A 25,979-nucleotide genomic window follows, 5' to 3' on the forward strand; every position below is an offset into this window, starting at 1 on the left:
AGGACTGCCAGTGGCCTCCGAGTGGGCGGGTGCCCCAAAATGCCCACCCTCATGGCCTTGTGGTGCTCTCCCTAGGACCCCCCATATTTTACGGTGCTACCAGGCTGGGAGTACAGGCAGGAGGCCGGCCGGGAGCTACTCATCCCCTGTGCAGCCGCAGGGGACCCCTTCCCTGTCATCAAGTGGAGAAAGGTACCTCTGGGTTCTGGAGCTCCGGGAAACGTGGTGGAGGGGAAGGGCCCAGTAGTGGCCCTTTTCTGATGGTCCAGGTGCTGAGGAGCCAGGGTGACGTCCCAGTGGGCTCCCTAGAAGAGGGGCACAGAGGGGTGTGGGCCGAGTGCTCAGGCACCAACCTCTGTGTCCCCTCCTCCGGCCCCTGAGGTGTTGGTGGCTTCTCTTCTCCCCTGTCCGACCCGGCTCCTCCTCTGTACCCTGTCCTGCCTCCTCTTTGCCCCCTTGTTGGCCAAGGTAGGGAAGCCTAGCAGAAGCAAGCACAACGCCCTGCCCAGTGGAAGCCTCCAGTTCCGAGCCCTGAGTAAAGAGGACCACGGGGAATGGGAATGCATTGCCACCAACGTGGTCACCAGCATCACTGCCAGTACCCACCTGACCGTCATCGGTATGGGGCCAAGGCGGGCGGGTGGGCGGGGGTCTGGGTGCCGGGGACTGTGGGTGGCTGTCCCCAGGCAGCCCACCTGGCACTGGGAGCCTCCCACAGGTAGCCCTGGCCTTCTGTGGACTCTGTGTAAGGGAGATGACATGGGGCCTTTACTGGGGTGGTCTTTTCCTTATGGGGACAGGCAGAATGCACCTGGCAACCCCCTGACTCAGAAGTAAGACACCGGCGTGGCCAGTAGTGGCTGCTCGGAGCTCTGAGGCCAGGACCTAGTGTGGAGGCTGGAAGGCCCGGCATGGGGGAAGTGGGAGCAGGGAGGCACTAAGGCCCACTGGCTGGGCCTGGCCCAGAGGAGGGGGCTGTCATTCCTGATTCCTGGAGCACCACCAGGCATTCTGCTGCCACTTACCTGCCTGAGGTGTGTGTCCCAGCACCTCAGTGTGCGCCATTTTGCCTGCCCTTCTTGGAGGAGACAGCTACAGTTGTAGCAACAGCCCACACTGTGGAGCCTTTGCTGCCAGTTTTAGGCTCCATACCAAGAGGTGCCTCATCGTTTACAACTTGGGAGATGAGAGCTGTGATGGCCCCAGTGCACATTCATGGAAAGTGGGGCCACCGGGGATGACGCACCTTGCCCAGCGCCATGCCCCCGGGGAGTGGTGGGCTGCACCTCAAGCTCCAGTGGAAGTTGTCAGCTGCCATGCTGTGCCGCCCCTGGTACCCACAGTTGGCTAGTGTGGCCGTCTCTGGAGGCTGGGGCTTTGTAGGAGGGGGGCTTTCTGGCTTTGCCTGTGACCTTTAGGGCGAGTGTTTCTGTGCCTGGCAGTGAGCGCAGGACTTTGTTTCAGGGTGGCTGAGGGGTCCGGTTTCCCTTTGGCCCATGGTCCCAGTGCTCATGCCCTCTCCTGCTGGACAGACTAGACTGCTTGGTGGGCTGGGTGTCCCCCTGTCCTCCTGCCCAGGGGGCCAGGGTGCCAGCCCCTCAGAGTGCTCCCCATCCTCAGTCACTCTACATGCGATACCGCTTTTGCTATTGATGCAGCGAGGTTACGTGTGCCCAGCTCAGTGGGCTCAGCTCTGTGCTGTTGCGAGACCGCAGTGGACTTAGTTCTCCACTTGGTCTCCAGGCACCAGCCCCCATGCCCCAGGCAGTGTCCGGGTCCAGGTCTCCATGACAACTGCCAACGTGTCCTGGGAGCCAGGCTATGATGGAGGATTCGAGCAGACATTCTCAGTTTGGTACGGACCTCTGTGAGTCAGCCCCGCATGCTTTGCTCTCTGCTTCTCCCTCCCCATCCCCACTCCACTCCCTCCCTGGGGTGGGTGGAGGTCATGAGAAGGCTATGGTCCTTCACCAGACTGCCAGATGATGAGGTGTGTTGACATAGTGACCACAGCCCTGTGCAGGACGGGTATGTCTACGGGACTCTGGGCGTTCCTGTATTCCCGGCCCTGAAGGTTTGGGGAGCTGATCTGGGCTGTAGCCCAAGGTGTCCCTTGCCCTCTGCTGCTTTCTCCCAGCTTATCTCTCTGCGTACTGTGCGTCCGTGGTTCATTCTCCCTGTCCTCTGGAGTCTGGAAGAGACTCCTCATCTTCAAGGGCATGTGGAGCAGCCCAGACGGAAGTGTAAAGGCTGATTTTCATTTTGCCCCTCCCCAGTGGTTCCAAAGACCAGCGTGAAGGGCCGCTCACCTCCCTGGCCGGGGCTTCAGCACCCACACTTTCTCTTTAGGACTGTTCTGTTGTGTTTATATCTCTGTTATTAAGTTAGCCAGATGCAGTGGTGTGACGTCTTTGCCCAAACCGTGGGGTAGATAGAGATCTCAAAGCTCCATGAATCGGGCTGAGGAGCTGAGGTACAGAAAAGAGGGAGAGAGAAGCCCCAGCTGACCCCCTTCTCATCACCTTTGGGTTTCCCTGTCCCCACACTGCTATCCTGAGCCAAGGACCAGCCACCTAGGTCACGGGGTTATCCCTGGGCGGGGAGGCAGAGCCCCCACACTTCTTCTTTGAGGAAGAGGAGACAAGGCTTGTCTGGGTGGGTGTTCCCTGCCAGGCTCCACCAGGGCCTGGGGGAGGAAGCCTCATTCTCCAGGGGAAATTGCCTGCAGATTCAGGGAGAGCCCTGGATGCACTTCTCAACATTGAGGGAAGCTGAGAGGGAGCCCACTCTCTTTCCCTCCCTGGTGAAGTGGCCTGTGTTTCCTAGACTTTGACTGTCTTAGGCATGTCAGCTTCTGGAGAGGCAGACTGGTCCTGGGTGGTGAGTGCTCTGCTTGCAGCAGAGCAACCCCTACTCCAGTCCTGCGCAGGCCACGTAGGGGCGGAGGCGGGCATTCCTGACCCTGCTGCGTGGCCACTGGAGCATCACGGCACTGCTGGGCAGCTCCCCAGCCAGGGCTGCATTTGGCAGGGCCAAGTCACCTTTGGGGGTGCCCATTGGAAGGTCTGGGCATAGATAGGGCTCCCCTCACTGCTTGTTGCTTGCTCCATGCTGCTGCTCACCTGTGTTGCTTTTCACACTTTGCTCACTTGCTTTGGTGCCTGGGTGGGGAAGGATGGGTGAAAAGGTAGAGAAGTTTTCACCCACCCTTACCTTGTTCTTTCTGATTGCCTCTAACTCTCTGTGTACTTACTGACTGAGATATTGGGAGCTAGCTTTTTTTTTTTCTTTTACTTTACTTTCTGCTGCCTCAGCTTCAACTCCTGGGCCTACATGGTATCGAGACTTTAGCCTAAAGGGGAAATGGTGGGCATACCCTAAATTGTAGCTCAGAACTGAGAGAGGGCTGCGTAGCGTCTCAGTCCACGGGACGATGGCTCCTCCCAGTGGTGGTGCTGGGCACTGCACCTGTGGGACTGCTGGCTTCATGGCAGATGGCACTAGGTGTACTGTGGAGAAAGAGTATCAGTGCCCTCCACAAACCGTGTGAGCTCCCCCTTTGTTGTGATATCTAACCTGTGAGGCCTTAGGAATCCTGGTCCTGACTGTGGGGAGACCCCAGGTCATTCTTGTCATACACCCGGACCTCCTCATCTGACACAAAACTGGCTGGCCTGAGGGAGTCCTCTCTGCTGCTACAGGCCCCACTTTTGGCTGCCCCTGGGACGGGGGCTGCTGAGGTGGTCTGGGTTCCTTCCTCAGTCCTGCCGCTGCCAGGCTCATCTTTGCTTCTGTACTGTGGCACCCGCCTTGTGTCCAGTGTCCTGTCTACACTGTCCCAAAGCAGAGCCACTCTCAGGGTTGGAGCCAGGGCACCGGTATCCCAAGACACAATTGGACCAGTGTATTGAGCATTACTGGCACCCAAGTGTCCCTTTTGGAAGAGGAGGTAGCAGCCGTGGCCAGGGACCTGGCTCACCCCGAGTTGGGTAGGGCACCCCTCCTTGGCTATTACCTGTTCCTGGGGCCCAAGAGGCCTGGGCCCACTGACGGCCGCCTTGGGGAGGCCTGTGCACGCTCCCTTGTGTCTCCAGTGTGACCCACCCCACCCCATCGTCTTGGGTCTCCTCTCTTCCTTCGGACAGGATGAAGCGGGCACAGTTCGGACCCCACGACTGGCTGTCTCTGTCAGTGCCTCCAGGACCCAGCTGGCTGCTGGTGGACGCCCTGGAGCCTGAGACAGCATATCAGTTCAGCGTCCTGGCACAGAACAAGCTGGGAACCAGCGCCTTCAGTGAGGTGGTCACTGTGAACACTTTAGGTGAGGGCACTTCCTGGGGAACCCGGGGATGTAGAGACGGCGATGGCAGGTTCCGGAAGCTAATGTTTCCGCGCCTGCTGCATGCGAGGGACCTGGCTGAGTGCTCTGTGCAGTCCTATCACTGATCTCCCAAGAAGGGTCTGTTATACCAGTCTGCAAGGCTTGTCTGGTCCCATATCAGAGCATTTTGGGCCAGATTCCTGTTGCATCCTTAGATGGACGGAAGAGGTTTTGAGTTGTGTCCTGGTCCGGCCACGTGTTTGCATCTTCATGTGGCTTCAGAGGGGAGATTGGGAATACTGCTTTTCCTGTACATCTGCCAGTACTTTCCTCTGGCTCCCGGTCTCAGTTGGTGACAATCGTGTGGCTGACTCTTCCTTCCTGGATCTAGTAGCTCACTCTGTCCCACCTGGAGCCAGAGGGTGTAGCTAGGAACAGGTGGCCCCACTCCAGCCCGAGTTACTGCCCCCAAGGGGGCAGCAGGACCTCCCCTTGCTGGACTTTGACTTTCCACCTGGGCCAGGGAGGGAATGGGAAGTGTAAACAGAACATGTGGGAAGATATTCCTACTTCTTTGGGAAGGGAACAGAGGATATGTTTTGTAGTATTTTTGTAAAGATACCATTTTATTAAAAGGATAATTACATTGAATTCTTCCCTCTAGTTATCATTTTTAAAATAGATTTTAAAAATTTATTTTTAGAGAGAGGGGAAGGGAAGGAGAAAGAGAGGGAGCAAAATATCAATATGTGGTTGCCTCTTACACGCCCCCTACTGGGGACCTGGCCCTCAATCCAGGCATGTGCTCTGATTGGGAATTGAACCTGTGACTCTGGTTCATAGCCCGCACTCAATCCATTGAGCTACACCAGCCAAAGCTAGTTCTCATTTTTTATCTTTATTTTTTCTGAGGCACTTGATCCCCCGCCAGGAGACTTTTAGAAGGATTCTGAGAGCAGGAACACGAAGCTCTGGGCCCACTTGCTGTGCCCCTTTCCTTTGGCTTGGGGGGGTGTTTCTGAGGCACCCTTGCCCCTGAAATGATGCATGCACTGGCATGTGCTGTGTGACCATCACATGGGGCCATGGCATCCAGAGACCCATGCTGAGCCAGAAGACAGCATGGGCAGTGAGGACGTGCGGCCTCAGTGCTCCTGCACCATCTCCCCTCTCTCTCTGCCTGCTGCAGCATCCCCCATCACTACTCCAGAACCCCTGGTGCTGGTTACCCCACCGCGGTGCCTCACAGCCAATCGGACCCAGCAGGGCGTGCTCCTGTCCTGGCTCCCTCCTGCCAACCACAGCTTTCCCATTGACCGCTACGTCATGGAGTTCCGTGTCGGAGAGCGCTGGGAGATGTTAGATGATGCCATCCCAGGCACTGATGTAGAATTCTTTGCCAAGGATCTGTCACAGGTGAGAATTTAGCTGCACCCTGCTTCTACTTCCCCAGTCCTCGAAGTGACAGAACTCTTTCTAGAGTCACTGGAAGTGTTGAATGACCCAACTCGGGTGTGTGAGGTGTGGCCACACCCTAGTGAACCCCAGCCCTGTCCATGTGTCCTCCCAGGCCTGCGGCCAAGGTCCCACAGATCGAGGGCCGGTCAGGGCGGTGGGGAGTGTGTCGCTGACACAAGCTAGGGCAGAGCGGGGCGGGGCGGGGCACGGGCCCAGGATATGCCACCAGACACTGACCTTGGCTCTGTTCTCCGGGCCTAATGGCAATGGACACAGGTGTCCCAGGAGGACGTTTTCTGGCTTCTCCCCGTAACAGTGCAGAGCCCGGGAGAAGACCGTATTTTTTTTCCAGCGGATCTTCTCCAAACTTTGATGCCTGTCTGGTTGGAGAGAGGAAGCAGCTCATGTCATTCTTTCTGTCTTCCTTCCCTGAGCACTCTTTTAGTGCTGGAACTGGCTCACGGTGGCTCTGGAGAGCCCCAGCTCTCCTTTCTGTGACCTCGCCTCAGATCAGTCATGGTCAGAGTAGCTATAGCATAGCGATTGGCAGATGCTGCAAGTCAGGGCTTTTTAAAACTTGAGAGCTGGTTGTTAAGCATTCGCAGTAGCCAGGGCTTTGGGTGCAGAGTTCGATGACACACCATTGCAGGGTCCGTGGCAGTGGGTCTGTGGCGGTCAGTGGCCGTCTCAGGTCCCTCGGCTGACAGGTATTGTCCCTGGGGCTGTAGGACACCTGGTATGAGTTCCGGGTTTTGGCCGTCATGCAGGATCTGATCAGCGAGCCCAGCAACATCGCCGGAGTCTCCAGCACAGGTACCCACATGGGGGTCTCTTTGGGAAATAGCTAACATGGGAAGAGAGCCAGAGTTAGAAACAGTGGAGAGCTCTGGTGGAAACTGCATGAGTTGGAGCATTTCTTAACCTTGTCAGATCCATGCTTCTGCTCCCATGATGGGTGAGGTTTCTCCAGCTCAAGAGCTGCATTAATGAAAGTTTCTACAAGATAGCCACAGAGAGGGAGTCAGCTAATCTTCTCATTACTATGGTCAGAAAGAACTTGGTTCAAGTTATTTTTCTGTGAAATCTATTTCCTCCACTGTGATCCTCTGTAGTGGGGGTGGGGCAATGAATTGGTCAGAGCTGAGACGACAGTCAGCAGGTGCCCACTGAATGCCTGTTATAAGGCTGCTTTGTAATTATGATGGTTTTATTTGGAAAATAAAACCATTTGGTGTTTCTCCCCTTCACTCCTTCCTCTCCCTAGATTTTTTTCTGGCTCAATAAAGCCAACTCCCTGGCATTTTCTGTTTCTTTCTTTTTCTTTCCCCTGGTCCCATTTCTACACATCTCCCTCCAGCGATGGTTTCTAAAACACAGTAGGGTCCTGTCTCCCCATGGCGTGGTCCCCTCAGTGTGGGAAGAGGCGCTTGCTTAGTGATAAAGCGAAGGCCCTATTTCCATGGACACTACTCTCCGGGGACCAGTTGGCAAGGAGCTTGGCCGAGTGTGGGGTGGGCAGACTGGGGAGAGGGCATGAGGACGGAGGTGGCACGAGAGCGTCTGGGGGAGTGGAGTTGGACTTCTGTGCACCAGGGTGCTTTAAAATTTTTAAAAAATTTCTAGTGCTCAAAAGCACCTCCTCAGGCAGCAGAGCCCAGTATACGTCTGTCTTGTCTTCCCTGCAGGGCAGGGGCTCAGAGAGATGGAGGAACTGGGAATGGAGCTTGCAGCCACGGCCAGGGGGATTCTGTGGGGTTCAGCTCAGTGAACTGTTCTTCGTTCAGTGGCTTTGTGTCTCGCTCCCCAAAGGAAAGCCACATGGTTGGGAGACTCCTCATGGGGAATACGGACGCAGTAGCCTTTGCTTTCCCTGAATTTAAGGCCCCTTTTTCCAAAGACTGTAGCATTCATTTCTCTACTCAGCCAGTCAGCACAATTTGGATTTTTTAATCCATGCTGTTATTGACATGGCAATGGATTCTGGCCAACTGTATCAGACTGTATGGATTTCCCCTTATGATCCTAAGGAATGGCACTCGCTGATGCAATGCCCCGTGCAGTGTAGCACAGTAGACCGAGGGAGAGTCGTGGCTCTGCCACTAACGAGCACTGCAGGTCTGGGCACAGGGTGAGCCCCAGTTCTCTGCCTGCAACACGAGGAAATGGGGCCCATTAGCCACGCCCCTGCTGGCTCCAGCATTCTGTGCCTGAGATACTTTTCCCTGCAGATGCTGGGCGCCTGCAGAGTGAGGAGTTAGGAATGGATGGAAGTGAACTGTGGTCATGACCCCTGTCCTGGCGGTAGTGTTTCCCCCTAAGGAGCCTTCCCACCGCCTGAGCTCTTAAGTGTCGGGACAGGACAGTGGGAAGCAGAAAACCCGGGACTGGAAGTCAGAAGCACGGAGTGTGGCTTCGGTCGAAATAGGCAGAATCTGTGCAAGCGAGTTGCTCAAACTCAGCGGAGCCCAGATTTGTCACTTAGGGAAGGAGGACAGTAACGTATGTTCTGTCCACTCATAGGGTTAGTGTGAGAATATCTGACAAAACATGTGAAAATGCATTGCAGATGGCACTGGACAAAAGCACTAAATCATCATTGAAATTATTGTAGTGTATTGAAATTGTTATCCCCATAGGGGTAGGATTAGGTGCTGTTTCTTCTGGACTTGCTGTGTGGTGGCTGCTTGCCTAATGCAGTCACCCCTCTTCCCTCCTCCTCTGCCATATACATGCGTTCAGGGCAGAGTTGAGCATGGGGCCTAGCCTTAACTCGTCTGCACTATAGAGGCAGGAAAAACACCAGGGGTCGGCTCTCAGAGCAGAGGGCTTCTTGGGGAGAGGAAGGGACTCACGAATGCTCCCTGCCCCTCCCTGCAGACATCTTCCCGCAGCCGGACCTGACCGATGATGGGTTAGCGCGCCCTGTGCTGGCTGGAATCGTAGCTACCATCTGCTTCTTGGCAGCTGCCATCCTGTTCAGCACTCTGGCTGCCTGCTTTGTCAACAAGCAGCGCAAGCGTAAGCTCAAGCGCAAAAAAGGTGGGTGTCGACCCCACCCCTTGCTCTAGCTGGCTCAGTTTCAAAAGTTCCCCATCAGGAGAGACAGCCCAGTTTTAGCACAGTGCCCTTTTCAGAGGGGAACTGGGATCTTGTGGCTAGATCAGCCAGTGGACTTGATTTGAGAGGGGGAGGAAGGAAGCAGGGATGGTGGGGAGAGTCTCACGGGCGAGAACTAGGGTGAAGGTGGGGGTAGGATGCTGAACGGGACCCAAAGGTGCCCGATGCTGAAAGGAGCTGCGTCCCACTGTGGCTCTGCTCTGGGCCCTGTGGACAGCTGGAGTGTGTTTGGTTGTCTTGGGCCTCAGCAGGCTCTCTCCATTTTTTCCTTCTAGACCCTCCACTCTCCATCACTCACTGCAGGAAGAGCCTGGAGTCTCCGTAAGTGCCCCGGGCCCTGGAGAATGGGATGTGCTGCTTGTGGGGTGTGGGTGGTGCTGACAGTGGGTGGTGTGCCCACTCAGCCCCCTCACAGCCTTGCTGAGCTGTGCTGAACTGTGCTGCTGTTTGATCTGCTCGGCAATTTTAAGTGGTCCACACTGCTCACAGAAGGAGCCGTGGTGTAGACAGTCTGAATTCTCGAATTACCCGTTTCTCTTTAGCTTCAAAATGTATTTCTGCGACATTTTGGTCATCTTAATAGATTTGCCTTCCTGTGTTCAATTTGAAATGAGCTTGCTTTTTGTGAGCCACCTGGGAGGGCAGCTGCAGGTGTGCCCAGACAGAGCATGGTGAACGCTAGGGGTGGGGCAGAACGAAACTAGAGGTGTGGGTGTTCGGGACACACATCTAGACGACTGAGAGCTCGCCCAAGAGTTTTGTGCCAGACTGTTGCCCCCCTTCTGCGGTCTTTTCCTTAGCCCTGTCTCCCCAGGTAGTTGGTGTGTGGTGTTTGTGAAGAGAATAAGGAGAAGTAATGAGCCCTGCTGCTCTCTCACCTGTCCCCCACAGTCTGTCCTCTGGCAAGGTGAGCCCAGAGAGTGTCCGGACGCTACGGGCCCCGTCAGAATCCTCTGACGACCAGGGCCAGCCGGCAGCCAAGAGAATGCTGAGTCCTACCCGGGAGAAGGAGCTGTCCTTGTACAAGAAGACCAAGAGGGCCATCAGCAGCAAGAAGTATAGTGTGGCCAAGGCCGAGGCCGAGGCCGAGGCCACCACGCCCATCGAGCTCATCAGCAGAGGCCCTGACGGCCGCTTTGTGATGGGTCCCTCCGAGGTGGAGCCCCCAGTGAAGGGCAGGCGCATCGAGGGCTTTCCCTTCGCAGAGGAGACGGACATGTACCCTGAGTTCCGCCAGTCTGATGAGGAGAATGAGGACCCACTTGTGCCCACATCTGTGGCTGCCCTGAAGTCCCAGCTGACCCCTCTGTCATCCAGCCAGGAGTCCTACCTGCCACCACCAGCATACAGCCCTCGGTTCCAGCCCCGTGGGCTGGAGGGCGCCAGCGGCCTGGAAGGCCGGCTCCAGGCCACCGGCCAGGCCAGGCCCCCTGCCCCCCGGCCCTTCCAGCACGGCCAGTATTACGGGTACCTCAGCAGCAGCAGCCCCGGGGAAGTGGAGCCGCCACCCTTCTACATGCCGGAAGTGGGCAGCCCCCTGAGCTCTGTCATGTCCTCCCCGCCCCTGCACACTGAGGGGCCTTTTGGCCACCCCACCATCCCTGAGGAAAATGGAGAGAATGCTTCCAACAGCACGCTGCCCTTGACTCAGACACCCACAGGCGGGCGCTCCCCTGAGCCCTGGGGTCGTCCAGAATTCCCCTTTGGGGGTCTGGAGACCCCAGCCATGATGTTCCCGCACCAGCTGCACCCCTGTGATGTAGCCGAGAGTCTGCAGCCCAAGGCCTGCCTCCCCCGAGGACTGCCCCCCACCTCCCTGCAGGTGCCCTCAGCCTACCCGGGCATGCTATCTCTGGAGGCGCCAAAGGGCTGGGCAGGCAAGACGCCGGGCAGGGGCCCTGTGCCAGTGCCCACCGCCACCAAGTGGCAGGACAGACCTATGCAACCTCTGGTGAGCCAAGGGCAGCTAAGACATACCAGCCAAGGTATGGGCATACCCGTGTTGCCTTACCCCGAGCCAGCTGAGCCGGGGGGACACGGTGGCCCCAGCACATTTGGCCTGGACACCCGGTGGTATGAGCCCCAGCCCCGGCCCCGGCCCAGCCCCCGGCAGGCTAGGCGCACCGAGCCCAGTTTACATCAAGTGGTGCTACAGCCCTCCCGGCTCTCACCTCTGACCCAAAGCCCCCTCAGCTCCCGCACTGGCTCTCCTGAGCTCGCTGCCCGGGCCCGGCCTCGCCCTGGCCTCCTGCAGCAGGCTGATATGTCAGAGATCGCCCTACAGCCGCCGGCCGCCGTCAGCTTCTCTTGCAAGTCCACGCCGTCCACGGGCTCCCCGTCCCAGAGCAGCCGTAGCGGGAGCCCCAGCTACCGGCCCACTGTGGGCTTCACCACTGTGGCCACGGGCTACCCCTCCCCTCCTCCAGGCCCTGCAGGGCCTGCGGACAACCTGGATGTGTTTGGACAGACGCCTTCCCCTCGAAGGATGGGGGAGGAGCTGCTCAGACCAGAGCCCCCCCCACCACAGATTTCTTCTTCAGGGTGAGTGTGAGCTGGTTTCTCCTGCCCACCTTCACCTGGTCGTCTTCCTGCCCTGCCCTCCACCCTTCCATCAACCAGAATAACAGGGCTTGTCTGGACGTGCCGCAGCATCCCTTCGGGAGAGGAGTTCTGGTCTTGGCATCAGCAGGGCGTGGTCATTGGCTCGGGGTGGGGCTCATCTGCCCAGGTTCCCTGCCAGGAGCATGAGGGATCTTCATCCGGCCCAGAGCTCTCTGGAGGCCCCCAGGGTGACTGGGCGTGGGCACACAGGGGAAGGGGAGGGGCGTGGCATGTCCCAGTGAGTGGTCACCCTCATTTCTCATGGAGTGGAGAGCTCACCAGGTCCCTGTGTTCTGGCTTTGGGGGTGGTTCCACAGTTTGCCCAGAGACCTTGCATCCAGTCTCCTGTTCTTCCCCAGGCCCCACCCCCACTTGCTTAGCAGGACCCCAAAGCCTGACTTCTCTGGACCACCAGGCCAGGGGCTCTCTCCTATTCCCAAACCCTGCCCTTAACAGCCTAGGGAGCTTTGGGGCCCCACACAGCCTCTCCAGGGGCACATCCTGGAGACTGGGAGCCAAGTCCCAGGCTATGAATCACGTGCCTGGAGCCACATACCCCACCCCAATTGGTGTGCCTCGCAGGAAGCTGCAGACAGACAGACAGACAGACAAGCTCCTGCGATCAGCCTGCCTGAGAGAGCACACTCTAAACAGTAGCAGCTGGTATTCCAGGTACCAGTCAGCCTGGACGCCTGTCTGTGCCTCTTTTTCTCTTGTCTTTCTTCTGCCCTCCTTTCTCCTCTTCCTCTCTTTCCTTCCTCCTCATGTCTGTTTTCTTCCTTCTTTGGGTTGGCCAGCGTGCTCAGAAGAGCCTGCAATACCTTGGTAGTGCCCCCCCAGGCCTGCCCTCCCTTCCCTTCCTCTCTCCCTCCTCTCTCTTTCCTCTCTCTTTCTGGTTCCGTCCTTTGGTCTCACTTCTTGATGTGGCCGCCTGTGTAGGGGAGCAGAGAGTTCCAGAGGGGGCTGGCCCAGCGGTAGGCAGGATGGGCTGCGGTTGAGGAGGAGGCAGCCCGGCGCCCTTCCCCTGCCCCATTCACTCCCACCCTGTCTGGTACCTGGAAGTGCAAGCCTCACCTCCCACTCCCATGCTGCTCCTGGTGGGGGGCGAAGGGAGTGGGCGTCTGGCGGCGGAGGACAGCTCTAGCTAGTGCGCCAGGTGGGAGCGCCGTGGCGGACGCGCCAGTGTCTGTGCAGGAGATGCCGTGGGCGCAGCCCTGTCGTCTGCTTTGCCGCGCTCTCATCTGCTTTGTCCCATCGTTGCGTCTGGTTCTCTGTCTCTCTCCTCTCCTTCCCCTCACCCCATTCTCTGGCCTCGCCTGTCGGTTCTCTGGTCCCTGTGCTCCCCTCCTCCCCTCTGGGTGTGCGTGGGTGGTTCCCCCAGGCCTGTGTTGATAACTGCTTTGTTTCTGATTGATCTCAGCTATCTGGGCAGTGTTGTCGAGACAAGCCTCTCCTCAGCTCAATAGGTAAGGGAGCTCCGTGGCGGGCGGGGCGGCGGGGTGGACAGGCGGACGGGGCTTTGGCAGGGCCATTGCTTCCTCTGTGGGGGACTCGAGACCATGTCCCTTCACCCCCTCTGTGGGGGCGGCAGCCTCTGCTCCTCGATTCCCAAGGCTTCGGGTGCCCCACATCATGCTGCTCCAACAGCGCCCCCCACCCCAGGCCACGCTCGGCACTGCCTAGCTGCAGCTTCTCGCCCCACCCCATGTTAAGCTCTCTCCCACAAACCTCCCTGCAGTTTTCCTTACTCAAACACCCCGCCATTCTGCTGCCAACACACCCAGAGCTTCCCCAGAAGTCCCTTGGGACCTTGCATGCACCCTGAGGGACCCAGAATGCCTAAGACCTGCTTTGCATCTCTGTACCCCTAAAAATCTGTCTGGGGCCACACTGGTACCCAGGAATACTTCATCCCTCTTTGCACTGTTTTCCCAGCAGCTTCAGGCATAGCACCCCCTTCCTGCCCAGCCCCCCAAACACTCAGAGCTTCCTGGGGTGGCTGGCCCCTCCCTGTCTTCTTGGGGCCTTGCTAACAGTCAGTCCCCTCGAACAGCACGGGTTGAGGAGTGGCCCACTGGGTCTTCTCAGGACCAGGTCCCCTGTGGCCCTCTGAGGGCAAGGGCAGGGAAATGTCACCACTCCCTTGCCCCTGGATCCTGCAGCCTGTCCTTGGCTGTTAGGAGACTGAGATGTGGGCTTCCCCTTAGGTTCATGTTGCTCTCAGTTCCCTGTAGTAGCCACTCCTGACCCCCTGAGTCACAGCTGTGGGGAGAGTCTTTGGAGGAGCTCTGAAGAGGAGAGGACAGGTTCCCAGGCAGAGGGACATGGAGTTAGTTGGCAGGAGACAGATGCACCTGAGGTGGTCGTGCCGCGCTCCTTCCTCTCCCGTTCCCCTGTGGTGGCTTCCCTCCCACCTGCCTCCTGGTGGGGCTGTCAGGAACCGGGCAGTTAGAGGGGTATCCGCTCTCTTCTAGAGGATTTTAGGGCTATGAGAGGCCCACCCACTCTCACGGTAACTAGGAAGGCCCTTCTTGCCACGAGCGCCATTGCAGTGCTCCAGGGCACATGTGGGCCAGCAGCCTTAGTCGGGAGAGGGAGGCCTCTGGCTGTGGTCAGCAAGGTACCACTGCCTCCACGTACCCCTGGTGATGTCCAGGAGGCCTGGTCCTTCTAACTCAGGATGATAAGTCTTCTACAGTGACAAGAAAGGCATCCCCAGGCCCCAGGATGGTGTGAGGCTGGCTGGGGGCCCCACTCTGGCCATTTGCATTGGGAGAACATGCAGGGGTCAGGAAGTCTGTGAGCTCATCTGTGCTAGGGGCCTCCTGTGGCCTGCTGGTGGGTGCTCCAGAGTGGCAGAGGCTGGATTGCCTTCCGTCTCCCCGGCGCTCCTTCCCTGCTGCCCAGTTATAACCCCCCAACACCCCCCGAGGTGTGGCAGCTTCAGGACAGCTCTCATTCCACTCCTGGAAAGTATCCAAACCCTATTCTCATTTGCTCCTCCAACCCAGCCACTGGCCCCTCTCTCCCTATTGCCCCCAGTGCGTCAGATCTGAGGGAACTGAGCTATTATTCTTTCACTGCTGTGGCAAACCCAGAAACCGGGGGCCACCAAGGGAGAGTGCTGCTCCCTGTGGGCCTGGCAGCATCCCCAGCCTAGGAGAGTGAGAACTCCCATGGCCTCGGAGCCAGACAGACCTGCCGGTCCTGGGCAGCAGATGCCTGGCGATCCCCTCCTGCTTGCTGAGGCCTTCTGGGGGGGCGGTTGCTGCTGGGCCATTGGGAGGCGCAGGCCTCTCTTCAGATGCTGTTTTCACGCTGCGCCTTTGCATGTGTCTCCATTCAGTCTTGCTTGGACATGTGACACGTCTTGTCTACGTCCGTTCTCGCTCTGTTCCAACTACCTTCAGTTTCCTCCCTGTTCCTGGTCCCACACCTACAGTTGTCTTCCTGCCTTTCCTCCTCCTCCTCCTCTCCCTCACCCCTTCTCCTCTTCCCAACTCCCTTCTCACGACTGGGAGTTGTACTGTGAGGACTTGTCCTTTTTTGAGGGGCTGGGAGCCGGGCGTTTTTCTCAGCTCCTGTCTGAGACCAGTGGCCTCCCATTTTCCCCTCCCTCGCATCCCCTTTCCTGCTGATCCCGACTTTGGAGATTCTGCAGGTGAATCTGGGATGGTGGACAGAGTCCCCTTTACTAGGTAAACCGTAGGAAGGAGCTCCCACTTGGAACAAGCTGCTCCTGACTTCCAAGGCCAGGCATTTGGTTTGTGCCCTGACCCCACCAGAAAGGTACCATCTGTAGTCACAGCGGAGTAGCAGCTGCTGCCCAGACTCCTGGCCTTCCTTTTTGTATGTGGAGGATAGATTCCCCTTTTCCTGGCTACGCCTTGTCCATCTGTGATTTCCTTGGCCTGCCAATCACAGTTGTGTAATCCGACAAGCAGGCAATTGAGGAGAGGAAGACATTGCTCTTTAAATCATTGCTCCTGCCTATTGACTGGGGCAGAGCTGCAAATATGTCACCACGGTCAGCTCTTCGGGCATTAAGGACAGGAAGTACCCTTAATGGGTTTTGGATTTTGACTTTCCTGTCCTGTGGTTTGCCTACGTTTTGAACCAGATTGTGTCTTTCCTCCATGACTCCAGGTCCGTGTAGAGCTCAGCAGCTAAGAGAAGTTCAGCTAAATGGTCATGACTTGAGTTTTGTGTGGATTTTATGAAGAGAGAGAGAGGGAGAAAGAGTGTGAAAGTTGAACTCCTGGCAATTTTTGGTAATTCTGAACTGCAAGGAAACACTGCTGGAGCAGAGCCCCACAGTTTATGCGAAAGACAATAGTGAAGAGCCAGAAACCCCTAGCTTGGAGGCACTCACCTTTCAATAATGCTCTTACTTCCTGGGAGAAGGAGCACCCCAGAGTTTGCAGCAGGTTTGGGAAGAATTGAGGCTGATTAGAAAGAGAACTGGGATCTCGACTTCCTGGAGAGCCCAGGGCTGGATTCTGTTCTGACAGGGTACTTGCCGGCTTCATTCCAGGGATAGATGGAGTTGCTTAACCCAAGCTTCCAGGGAGACACCCGCACCTAAAGCCTTATTACCTAGAAGTCCTCCCAGTGAGCTTGACATTGACAGGGGTCATGGTCACCCTTCCAAGAAAATGGAGGCAATTTGATGCCAAAGGGCTTACCATGCTGCAGGTGAAGTCTGCTGGACCATGTTTCAAGTGTCTTTTCTGTATAACTTACTAAAAATAAAGACCCATTTTGCCTTCCTTCCTCCTTCCCTTTCTCTCTCCCTTTCTTCCTCCCTCCCTCCTGTCTTTCTAGACGTTTGTGGTTTTCTTTTCTGCTTTGGGAGAGTGTCTTGGTGCCTTCAGGAGCCTTCTGCTGTGTTTCTGTGTTTGAGAGCTGAGCCAGAAGCGAGAACAGGTGAACAGTAGGTGTCCTGGAAGGGCTGGAGCTTGGCTATTTCACGAGAGCAGACGGGCTGACCCCGCTCCAGGGACTGTCATCGTTGGAGAGCTGCTGCCTGCAGCAGCCAGCCCTTCCCCTCCCTGGTGTGTCTCACCCTGGCTCTGCCTCCACAGCTGAGAACATCAGTGGCTGTCGCAGCTAGTTCAGTCAGCAGATTTAGTTCTCAAATGACATGTGGAAGCACTTTTTTTCTTTGATGCAAGTTGTACACCTGCTGTATTAGGATGAGGTTGGAAAAATAGGTCAGTCCAGTGTTGAAAGTCTTGGCTCTATCACATAGTAACTGGATAATTGGACAAGCCAGTCATTGCAGTTTCTCCATCTGACAAATGGGCTCAGTGTACTATTTACTTTGTAGGGTTGTGGTAAGGACTGAAGAAAAGCATTGTAGAGAACATAGATCAGTGTCTGGCATGGTAAGTGGTAAAACAGATGCTATATGATAAAAATGACAATGGCAACAGTTTGCTGGTGTAATAATAAAAACACCCCTGGAAGTTTCACCTGGCTTAGAGAAGCAACAGAATTTTTATGGTCACCCTGTACCAGTTTCTTGCATGTCCTAGTAGATGGTGTGTTTAAGCACTGTTTCTGAGGTCCACTTGCTTGTCATATACCTCCTCAGACCGTACATCACTTGTCTTGCACGGTCCTTCTGAGGAGGCTGGCTGGGACCTGGAGACAGATGCACTGAGCAGCAGATTTATGTCTGTGATTTTCCTTTTAGGCAGCGTGAAGAAGCCTTAGTCAAGGATGAGAAGGGGGTGAGGACATTCCACCAGCATTGGAAAGTCATGCCCCTCATGCCCTAGCCATCTCCATCCTTTGCCTGCCTTCCACATTCCCTTCCAGCTGCTGCCGCTGCTGTGTGGGATCACTGTGGGTAGAAAACGGAGTTTGTGAAAGAGGAAGGAATGGGGAACTGGCAGCTTGGGTGTTTGGGGGTGGAAGACCTGGCTTCTAATGGTGAGTTGGACTATGTATGCCTTCATGCACATGTGGGTTGGGGCTTCCTAGCTCTGTGCCATCAGGGGGCTACGGATGATTAAGAAGTTGTCTCTGATCTGAACTTGGAAGGAGTTTCTGGATACTTTACTTACTGAAGGGCTATACAATGATGGCATCCATCAAAGAAGATGAAGGTTGCTTCATGGCCCATTAATGCAGGAAACCTCAGAGACCAGAGACTTATCTACAATTAGTCTGTAAGTTTCTTCTTCCTCATTCCCACAAAGATATCCAGTGTTGGGGTGATGCAGCTGCAATCTTCCCATCTCTCTATCACTTTTAAAAATACTTCGAATGGCTTGCTCACCACTGGGGACTTCTTTTCTCCTCACAGGGTATCTTTTCCTGCTCCCTTTAATCAGGATTTACCCCAAACTAATTGTGATAGAATGGAAGCGGCAGCTGCAGGGATCAAGGCAGAGTGGGATTGCCCTAGAATGTGTCACAGGGCAATTCAGCCTGTGATGTAAAAGGTGGTGTAAAAACAGTCCCTGACTGTGAATGCACTGGTGGGAAAGTAAGAGTGGCCTGTCTCTCTCTTCCCCTTTATTTCTCAGGCTCCAAGCTTGGCCTACTTGGGGAAGGAATACCCTTGATAACAGATCTAGATTTTCTTCTTTTATGACTCTTGAAAATTCTCTATCAAGTACAGATTGTCATAGGCAGTCCTTCCTCTCAGCTCTCTTTGGTCCCCTTTGTCACCTGGGCTGCACAGGCTTCACTTAAATTGTTGATTTTGTTCTAACCATGCTTTTGATCCATCAGGCAAATGGCACTATCCACTCAGCTGGGAGAGAAAGAGAGACCTGTATACACAGTCTCCTCTCCCAACAACCTCGACTCCTCCACTGCATCTTACAGTAGAGGGATTCATTGGATACTTGCTACAGGTGTCATGGGCTTTGCAAGGCTGCAGATTTGGAAACTGTAATCATTGTAATCGACTTCTACCCTCTTTAATTCTCTTACATGACTGGAGACACCTGAGCCCCATCTGTAGAGGGTTAGGGAGCCAGAACTGCTGAAATGTCGGTAGATGACAAGTATTTGGTGCTCTTAGCTGCTGGGTTCTGCCTGACCCTTGTAGATGGAGAGGAAGGAGTCCTATGAAACCGGCTTCCTTGTCTGGCCCTGATCATCTCTTTACTGGAGGAGGGCAGTGGATTGAGGTTGGGGTTGCTCCTGTCTTGCTTTAATCTGCCCTTTTCATTTAAAGGTCTTGACTGTGATGATTTCTAAGAACTGCAGATGTCGAAGGCGCTTCCTTCTCTGACCTTCCTCCTCCCTGCTTGAGTTCTGTGTGATGGGACTTACTATTAAAGTCTCTCTCTCCCTTTCTTAGGTCTTCTGGTGCTCAAAGATTTGTTTCCATCTGAGGTAGGCCTCCCGCTGCTAGAGCTTTCTATTGGGTTTTCTACCTTCCAGGAGCAATAGAAAGACAGCTGTCAAGGAACCCTTGTGGACACCTGGGACTCCACAGAACTGTACTCTGTCCTCCTACGGGCCAGCTCTTTGGATTTCTTCCCGCTCTGATTCCGTAGCTCCCTATTCTGGGAGTTGACCTGTGCCTTTCTAACTGTCCCTTTCCAGAACACATCCACCTGCACCCGGGAACGCTGCTGCACCTGAGAGGCTGGAGGCTCTGAAATACCAACGGATAAAGAAGCCCAAAAAGTCATCCATCAAGGGCTCTTCGAAGTCAAAGAAACGATCCGGTAAATGGCAGGAAGCATCTCGCTTCACTCTTTCCACCTTTATTATGGGATTGTGGGCCCACCATTATTATGGGGTTGTTTGGTTCAGGGTCCAAGTCTTGGTTTTTAGTTAGAATTTAATCTATCAGTTAACTTGTTCTTTATTTCTCTTTAACACTAATTTTCAATTAACACACAAATATAATTTTCATGTAAAAAATAAGAAAGATAGGGTTAAAATCTCTGGTTGTTTTCCCAACTCTGTTTCCTCCCACCTGGGAACCATTCCTCTCAGTGCTTTCAAGAACTTTTCTGTTTATTCACCTTTAGAAAAGATACTGTATTGTTTTAGTGCATTTTTAAACAACATAAATGGTGTCTTAGTTTTTTCCATTTTGCAATACACCTTGGGAGTACTCTGATTTCCTTACATATTTCCTCCGTATCATTTCAGGCCTTCTAGTTGGACATGGGAATTATGGGGTCTTACACAGGGCTTAGCAGACTTTGTGGCATAGACCTAGCTTCTGCAGGTAGACTAGACTTTTCTCAGAGAGCGAAATCTCATTTTGTAAAAAGGACACTTCTATCACATTATGTCTAATGTATCCATCAGTAATAGATGGCTTCTAAGGTGGTATAAAAACAATTCATCCCCTTTTCAGACGTAGAGCATTCCTTAATATTTCCTCTGTACTCTCATTTTACCAGTGGTTTAAAGAATATGACAGGCTCTCAGAGAAGACTGCTGAACAGTTTTCTTTTTTGGCAGCTCTTTAATAACTATTGTACAGTGACTTTCTTTAGAGACTCGGTTATAGAAAAGGAATATGCAGGGGCCCCTTGAATCTTGGGGCCCCTCAAGATTCAAGACTCATTTCTCACTTAGCCTTTGTGTGGTGCTAGGATCCTGTTAGTTTATAGATGGAAATACGGAGACAGAGAAAAAGAAAATGGAAATTTTGGAGTTTGGGTAGGAAATTGGATCCAAAAGCTGAATTTTCAACTTATGCAAGCTCATGTCAGCCTAAGCCCTTTCTTATCTATCTATCTATCTATCTATCTATCTGTCATCATTTATCTTTTTTTCCCCTGAAAAATGTACATCCGGTGCCCATGTTCTCTCTCGCTCATTTACAGCGGTCCTGTGTCCTGGCATGCTCCCCCATGTCTTTAGCCCGGACCTCTTCCATGAGCTCCAGTCTCATATTTACAGTTGCCTGCTAAATATGCATTTGGATGTTTTATAAGCCTTTATAATGCCCAGAATAGAGTCATTGATTATCCTCTCCAAATCTGCTCTTTAGTTCGTCCCCAGTTTCATAAATAGCACTGCTACCAACCCAGTTGTTCAGGCTACTCTACCTTGATTCTCCTTTTGCTCTGACATCTTCTACCCAATCCATTTGGTCAGGCCTGTTGGCTCAGCTTTGAAAACAAATTCTGAATCTGACCCATGTTTTTCTGTCTCACCCACGAGAAGTAAATTCTGACTCATGCTCATCTCTCTCCTTGATTGCCAGAGACCCTAATGGGCCCTCGTGCCTCCATCCTGGCTCCTTCTGCAGCAGGTTGTACACACAGCAACCATGTGATCTTTAGGAAATGTAGGAACGTGCCCTCCCCCCCCACCTTTGGTCAGGGGCATGTGCACACATGTGCACACATGCGTGAACACTTCTCATTAAATCCTTCTAGAAGCTTCCCACCGAAGCCAGAACAGATTTTGAACTTCTTTGGATGTCCTGTCTGTCTGTCCTGACTCAGAGTCTCGGCTTACTCTGCTTCTGCTGCAGTGGCTTTCCTTCTGTCTCTGGGACATGTCACTCTTGCTCTGAGCTCCCGGCTTTCATACTTGACATGCCTTCTGTTGGGAGTACTCTGCCCTCAGACCTCTGAAACCTCATGATTCAAGACTCAATGTTTCTCTTTAAGAGAGTAGCAGTGTCTCAGTCACAGGCTATCTCATGATCCTATTTTATCTTTTTTTGTAGCACTTGCAGCACCTGAGATTTTATTTCTGTAGTTTTGATGTCTGTATAATTTGTCTCATCCTCCTCACCCCTGCATTAAAGTAGAGTCTTCTAGAAAGCAAGGACTTTGTCTCTATCTCCAGAAGGGCTGTGGGGCAGAGGAATGCCCCTGGATGTCCAGGAAGGGCCAGGCCTGACTGTTGCATGTGACTGAAATTTTGTGTAAAATCCGTCATTGCTTGAAGGGAAGGATGGAGGATGGAAAAAATGTGTTCATTTCTAAGCCCAGCACTGAGTAGTCAGGAGGCACTAAAAAAGGCATGTTAATATTTCTTTAATGAAAAGAAAAAATAAATATTATATAAAAGGTTAAATAAATACATTTAATATTAAATAAAATGTAAAATACACATATGGATTGACCAGATCCACCTCGCCTTTCCGATTCTCGTGAGAACCAGGGGAGCAGACGTGGGGTGTCAGCAGCCTTGGTGGTGAGGAAGGTGGCTTTTCTGCTGCACCTTGCTCTGGTCTCCTACACCCCTGGGTGGCCCCTTTGTGTAAGACCAGAAACCCAGAACCTGTGCCCTGGCAGATCAACAACTGAGTGTGAGGCCGTGGTCTTCCTTGTCACCCACTTTCTTTTCTTTTCATCTCTTTTGTGCGCGTGTTCTGCCTCCCTAGACGGTCCTGCCTCCCAGGCTCAGCAGCTTCCAAACTCTCAGGTTCTGTGGCTCGATGAAGCTGTCTGCCTCCGAAAGAAGAAGAGACATTCTCGGCCGGACCCCTTTGCCCGCCTCTCGGACTTGTGCCATCGCCAGCTTCCAGAAGACCAGACGGCGATCCTCAACAGCATGGATCACGATGACCCCGGCCATGCCACTCTGCTGTGATGACGCAACTCTAAGTGCTCCCTGAGCGAGAATGCTGGGCTGTGGGCCAGGGAGGGATGTGTGGGGATAGGCTCTGGGGCCTGGGCTTCCCCTCCACGGAGACCTGCCCTGGCCGATTGTTCTGGGCTGCTCAGACCTTTGTTCTGCCTGTTTATACTGCAGGCAGTGCCACAGTCTCCTCCAAGCCTGGCTGCCTGGCCTCCTCTTCAGGACATGGGCATGGGGAGACCTTTTGGCTGTGGGTGGTGATCAGGAGGTGAACTGGGCACAGAGAGATGTCTGCCTCCTCCCCACTGCTTCCCTCTTCACAAGATTGATTTTCTCACCTGGTCAAAGGTCTTTGGCAGTGAAGAGGAAAGCAATGGCTTTACTGTTCTCTGCCTCTGCTTCTGCTTCAGTTTTTTTAAGTGCTGGGAGAGGGCTAGACTTCCATCCCACCTTCCAAACTCTACATATATATAGATATAGGTACAGATGCATAGGTATGTAGTTTGTGGGTGTCTCTATGTGTATATATATGTACATTGAAGCAAAGTGCTGTTTATTTCTGTGGTCAGCGAGGAGGAAGAGGGCAGCTGTCCTGTGGGCTTCACGAGTAGGGCTGGCAGAGAGCTGGCCGGCTGCCCGGATGTCTGTCTCAGGGATTATTCTTCCTGAAACAGGATTCATGCCTTCTCAGCTGAATTCATCATTTGACTCACTACCTTCTCCCATCCAGAGCAGAAATGGGGGTTTGCCATGCTTTCCAGCTGCCTGCTTTGGGGGTTCAGCGATCCATTACCACAGAACTAAACACAAGCCTCTATTTCTTGGTTCTTGGGTGAAGAAAGGGTGGTGGGCGAAGGGCCACACTGGCATTGTCCTCTACAGTTTGGCTCAGAAGTAGAGGCTGCTTAGCAGCAGGGCTGAGAAGCAGGCCCTGAGGCGCAAACTCAGCTCACCCATCAGTCCCTCTGGTCCTGGGCCTTGGGGCCACAGGGCCCTCCATTCCAGAGCCACCTGCGCTGAGCACCAAGCTGCCGCTGCTCTATTTATATCCCGCCTCTGGCTCGGCACCCTCTGGAGCGCTGATCCGAGGCTGCTGATTGGGTTCTTCCTTTCCTTTTGTGGGAGCTAATTTCCTAGATTGATTAATTGCCACTTGTGGGGAGCCTGCTGGTGCCTCCTTTCTATGATCTCCACGTGCTGCCTGTAGACTCTTCCCTGCTGTGGGCCTCCTCCACCCTGTGGCCCCGCCTCTAACAGAATGGGGTCAGACGAAGCTGAGATGCCTCAGACGTCTGGGTTCTGGGGGTGCTCACTGCTCCTGGTTCCATTTAAGTGGGACTGGCTGAGGCATGGGAATGAAGGTGGAAGGGGTGGTAGATAGTGGCCTGGGCTCTGAGCCTTCCTCTGCCAAGATCTTGTCCTAGTTCCAACTATTAGCACCCAGAAGCTTCTGTGAGGTCATCTTAAAATGACTAAAGATGTATCTCTCTCTTCCAATAAGATAATGGTGCTGCCCCAGCACAGGCAGAAGGCCCTGAGGGTGGATGGGGCACACCTGGTTTCTCTTCCCTTCTTGGCAGGAGCCTGTTCTTCTCGCTGCCAGGGAATTGAGGGGGGCTATCAGGTTCCTTGAAGTATTTCCTTCTCGGTGCTGCTGTCTTGGTGGGTTTGGGGACATCTACCTCTCCTCAGTCACCTGCTGAGACATTGGCCAAGTGGCAGCACTGGGGGCATTCGTGAGTCTCATGGCCCTGTTGCCAGTGGCTCTGCCCCATGGCCCAGGGCAGGTGGAAGCTGCCCCTCACTGGAAGCTTCTATCTTGGGGAGGAGCTCTTCTTTGCCACACAGACCCCGGCGCTTCCTTCCTCTCGCCTAGTGCTTGGGGGCCAATTCCACCGATGGGGTTCTGCCACATAAGTCACATGGCCACAGCTCATTTCTGAATGTGACAGAGTTGTGGTGAAAAGGGGAAGGGGGCAGTTTCTGGCCCTCATCTTGCCAACCACCTCCTCTTTCTGGGGCTGGGCCTGTGCCCTCAGAGGGGGACCAGGACTTTCCCACTAATGCACTTCTCTGTGCATCCAAATCCACTGTACCGCCAGGCGACAGCTCTGGTGAAACGGAAGAGCTGAGCTGAGGTGACTGTCTTTCCTGAGGCAGCATGACCTCTGCACTGAGCCCCGATCCATGACTCACTGAATACCTCTCCTAGGGCACGTGGGGCCTCCCTGGGTCGGTGGTGGCCTCTGTCTGTACTCTCACGACGTGCCATTTCTCACCCTGGGCCAGATCCTAACTGGAATGTGCATGTGGGATGTCAAGGATGTAGGTCTTCAGGATGAATGAGTTCAAACTTTCTAAGCCCTGTGTTTGGAATTCTAGGCTCTTCAGGTTATGAAAGGAGAAGATGAGGGAAGGCTTTGCTTTGTTAGGATGTCACACAGGGCCCAGAGCTAAAGCCTGGGCTGAGGTGCCTCAGACTATGGCTGTGCTTTCCTGGGGGACCAGCAGTGAGCTGTTGCCAATGCTAACAAAGGCGCTGGCTCCTTCTTTTTTTTCTTCCTCTGGCCACGCCCCTTACCTCAAGCACATCAGACCAAATGGTTGGAGCAGTGCTTTTACTGGCTACTGGGTGGCAGCTATGCTGGGCATGCCCAAGGCTAGGGAAGGACACTGGCCAACCTCTCTGAATGGCCTCAGATTAATTTCTTCTCCCAAGAGGGCTTCCTTCTTGTGACAGTGTCTTGAAGGCCAGCAGCCTTCCTATACCCCTAGGAGCTATTTCAGTTCTTCCTTTAAGGACTCTGCTGGAAACTGACAGAATACAGCCCTCTCTGTCCATGTGGTGGAGGGTGGAGATGTCACCGGCACACGCTTCAGTGCTGGGTGTGGGCAGGTGTGAGGGTGTGGCTGTGAATGTGAGCATGATGGGGGTGTAGACATTTCTAGGGACCAAATGTCCTTTGTACTCTGCCGCTGAACAATTGCAACAAGCGCTATTAAGCTTCCTAGGACTTTCACGCTCCACTGTGTGGGAGATCAGGTGTCTTCCAAACTTCCCCTTTTATGGTCTAGTAGCCTTGCTGTAGAAGTAACTCAGATGAAAATCTATTGCTGTGTCTCTGTCTTTTGTCTGCTGCTCCATTCTGCATCTTAACTGGAAACTTTGGCTGTTTCGGCCTTAGGTGATTTCCTAGACCAGGAAAAGGGTCAATGCTTCTAGAAGGAGCTTGAACACTTAGGGAGATCTGAGGCTGCAGCTGCCTGGGGAAAGAAAATGAGCAATATGGAGAAGCGGAGTGCCGTGTCTTGACAACACTGGGCAGGTTTCCTGGCAGGCGTGGGGTCGTGCGTGTGGATGGATATTTGTGGCCCTGCCCAGGCTGTGCTGGGGAACTGCCACTGTAGCCACAGTCTGGCTCCCCAGCAGTTTTCCTTGAGAGATGGGGGCTGTGAGGGGCCTTCTGAGATTCTACTCTCAGTGGGAAGTCCGCTTTACCCCACAGGACTGGCAGGGTCTGTGTGCCCTTTTGGAGAGGGGCCTGTGTCCCTGATCATGCTCCTGGGGTAGGGTGGGGGAATCTCAAGCAGGGGTGGATTGGGATGAGAAATTATTATTATTTTAATATTTTCAGATGCTGGCTGTGTTTATTTTTGATTTGGGATCCAAAATATTTAGGGTTGAATTGATTTCAGTTGTTTTCCTGTGCCCTTTTCATGCAGAGGAAACTGGGTAGAGTTAAGATGGGAACTTTTCTGACTAGGTTTTTCTGAAACAGCCAAAGAAACAGACTTCACAGATTATCAGGGTGACTTTGCCACTCCTCAGGACTAGAATCCACGCCTGAGGTATGGAGGACTAGGGCTGTTTCTTCCAATGTTGTTAGAAAAAGCCTTTTGGGGGTTTGGGGTAGGTTGGGAAGAATTGTACATGAAGTACATTTTATTATTAGGC

The 25,979-nt window shown here is 54.0% G+C and overlaps 1 protein-coding gene across 2 annotated transcripts in view; it reads left to right on the plus strand.

The window, feature by feature from the left end:
• Nucleotides 1–25,766, plus strand: part of IGSF9B (immunoglobulin superfamily member 9B) — a 49,260-nt gene extending 23,494 nt beyond the window's left edge. Inside the window, exons 10-20 of one of the 2 annotated variants that reach the window (XM_045860126.1) lie at nt 76–192; nt 469–619; nt 1,744–1,867; nt 4,146–4,321; nt 5,511–5,737; nt 6,508–6,592; nt 8,657–8,818; nt 9,172–9,217; nt 9,788–11,437; nt 19,067–19,191; nt 21,828–25,766. In XM_045860126.1, coding sequence (XP_045716082.1) covers nt 76–192; nt 469–619; nt 1,744–1,867; nt 4,146–4,321; nt 5,511–5,737; nt 6,508–6,592; nt 8,657–8,818; nt 9,172–9,217; nt 9,788–11,437; nt 19,067–19,191; nt 21,828–22,036 — 3,072 coding nt within the window. In that variant the 3' untranslated portion in view covers nt 22,037–25,766. The remainder of the gene's footprint in view (nt 1–75; nt 193–468; nt 620–1,743; nt 1,868–4,145; nt 4,322–5,510; nt 5,738–6,507; nt 6,593–8,656; nt 8,819–9,171; nt 9,218–9,787; nt 11,438–19,066; nt 19,192–21,827) is intronic. The other variant, XM_045860127.1, reaches the window with a different exon arrangement.
• The last annotated feature ends 213 nt before the right edge of the window (nt 25,767–25,979 follow it).

Source organism: Phyllostomus hastatus, unplaced genomic scaffold (genome assembly GCF_019186645.2).
Source record: "Phyllostomus hastatus isolate PE091 unplaced genomic scaffold, TTU_PhHast_1.1 phas_scaffold_193, whole genome shotgun sequence".
Lineage (NCBI taxonomy): Eukaryota > Metazoa > Chordata > Mammalia > Chiroptera > Phyllostomidae > Phyllostomus > Phyllostomus hastatus.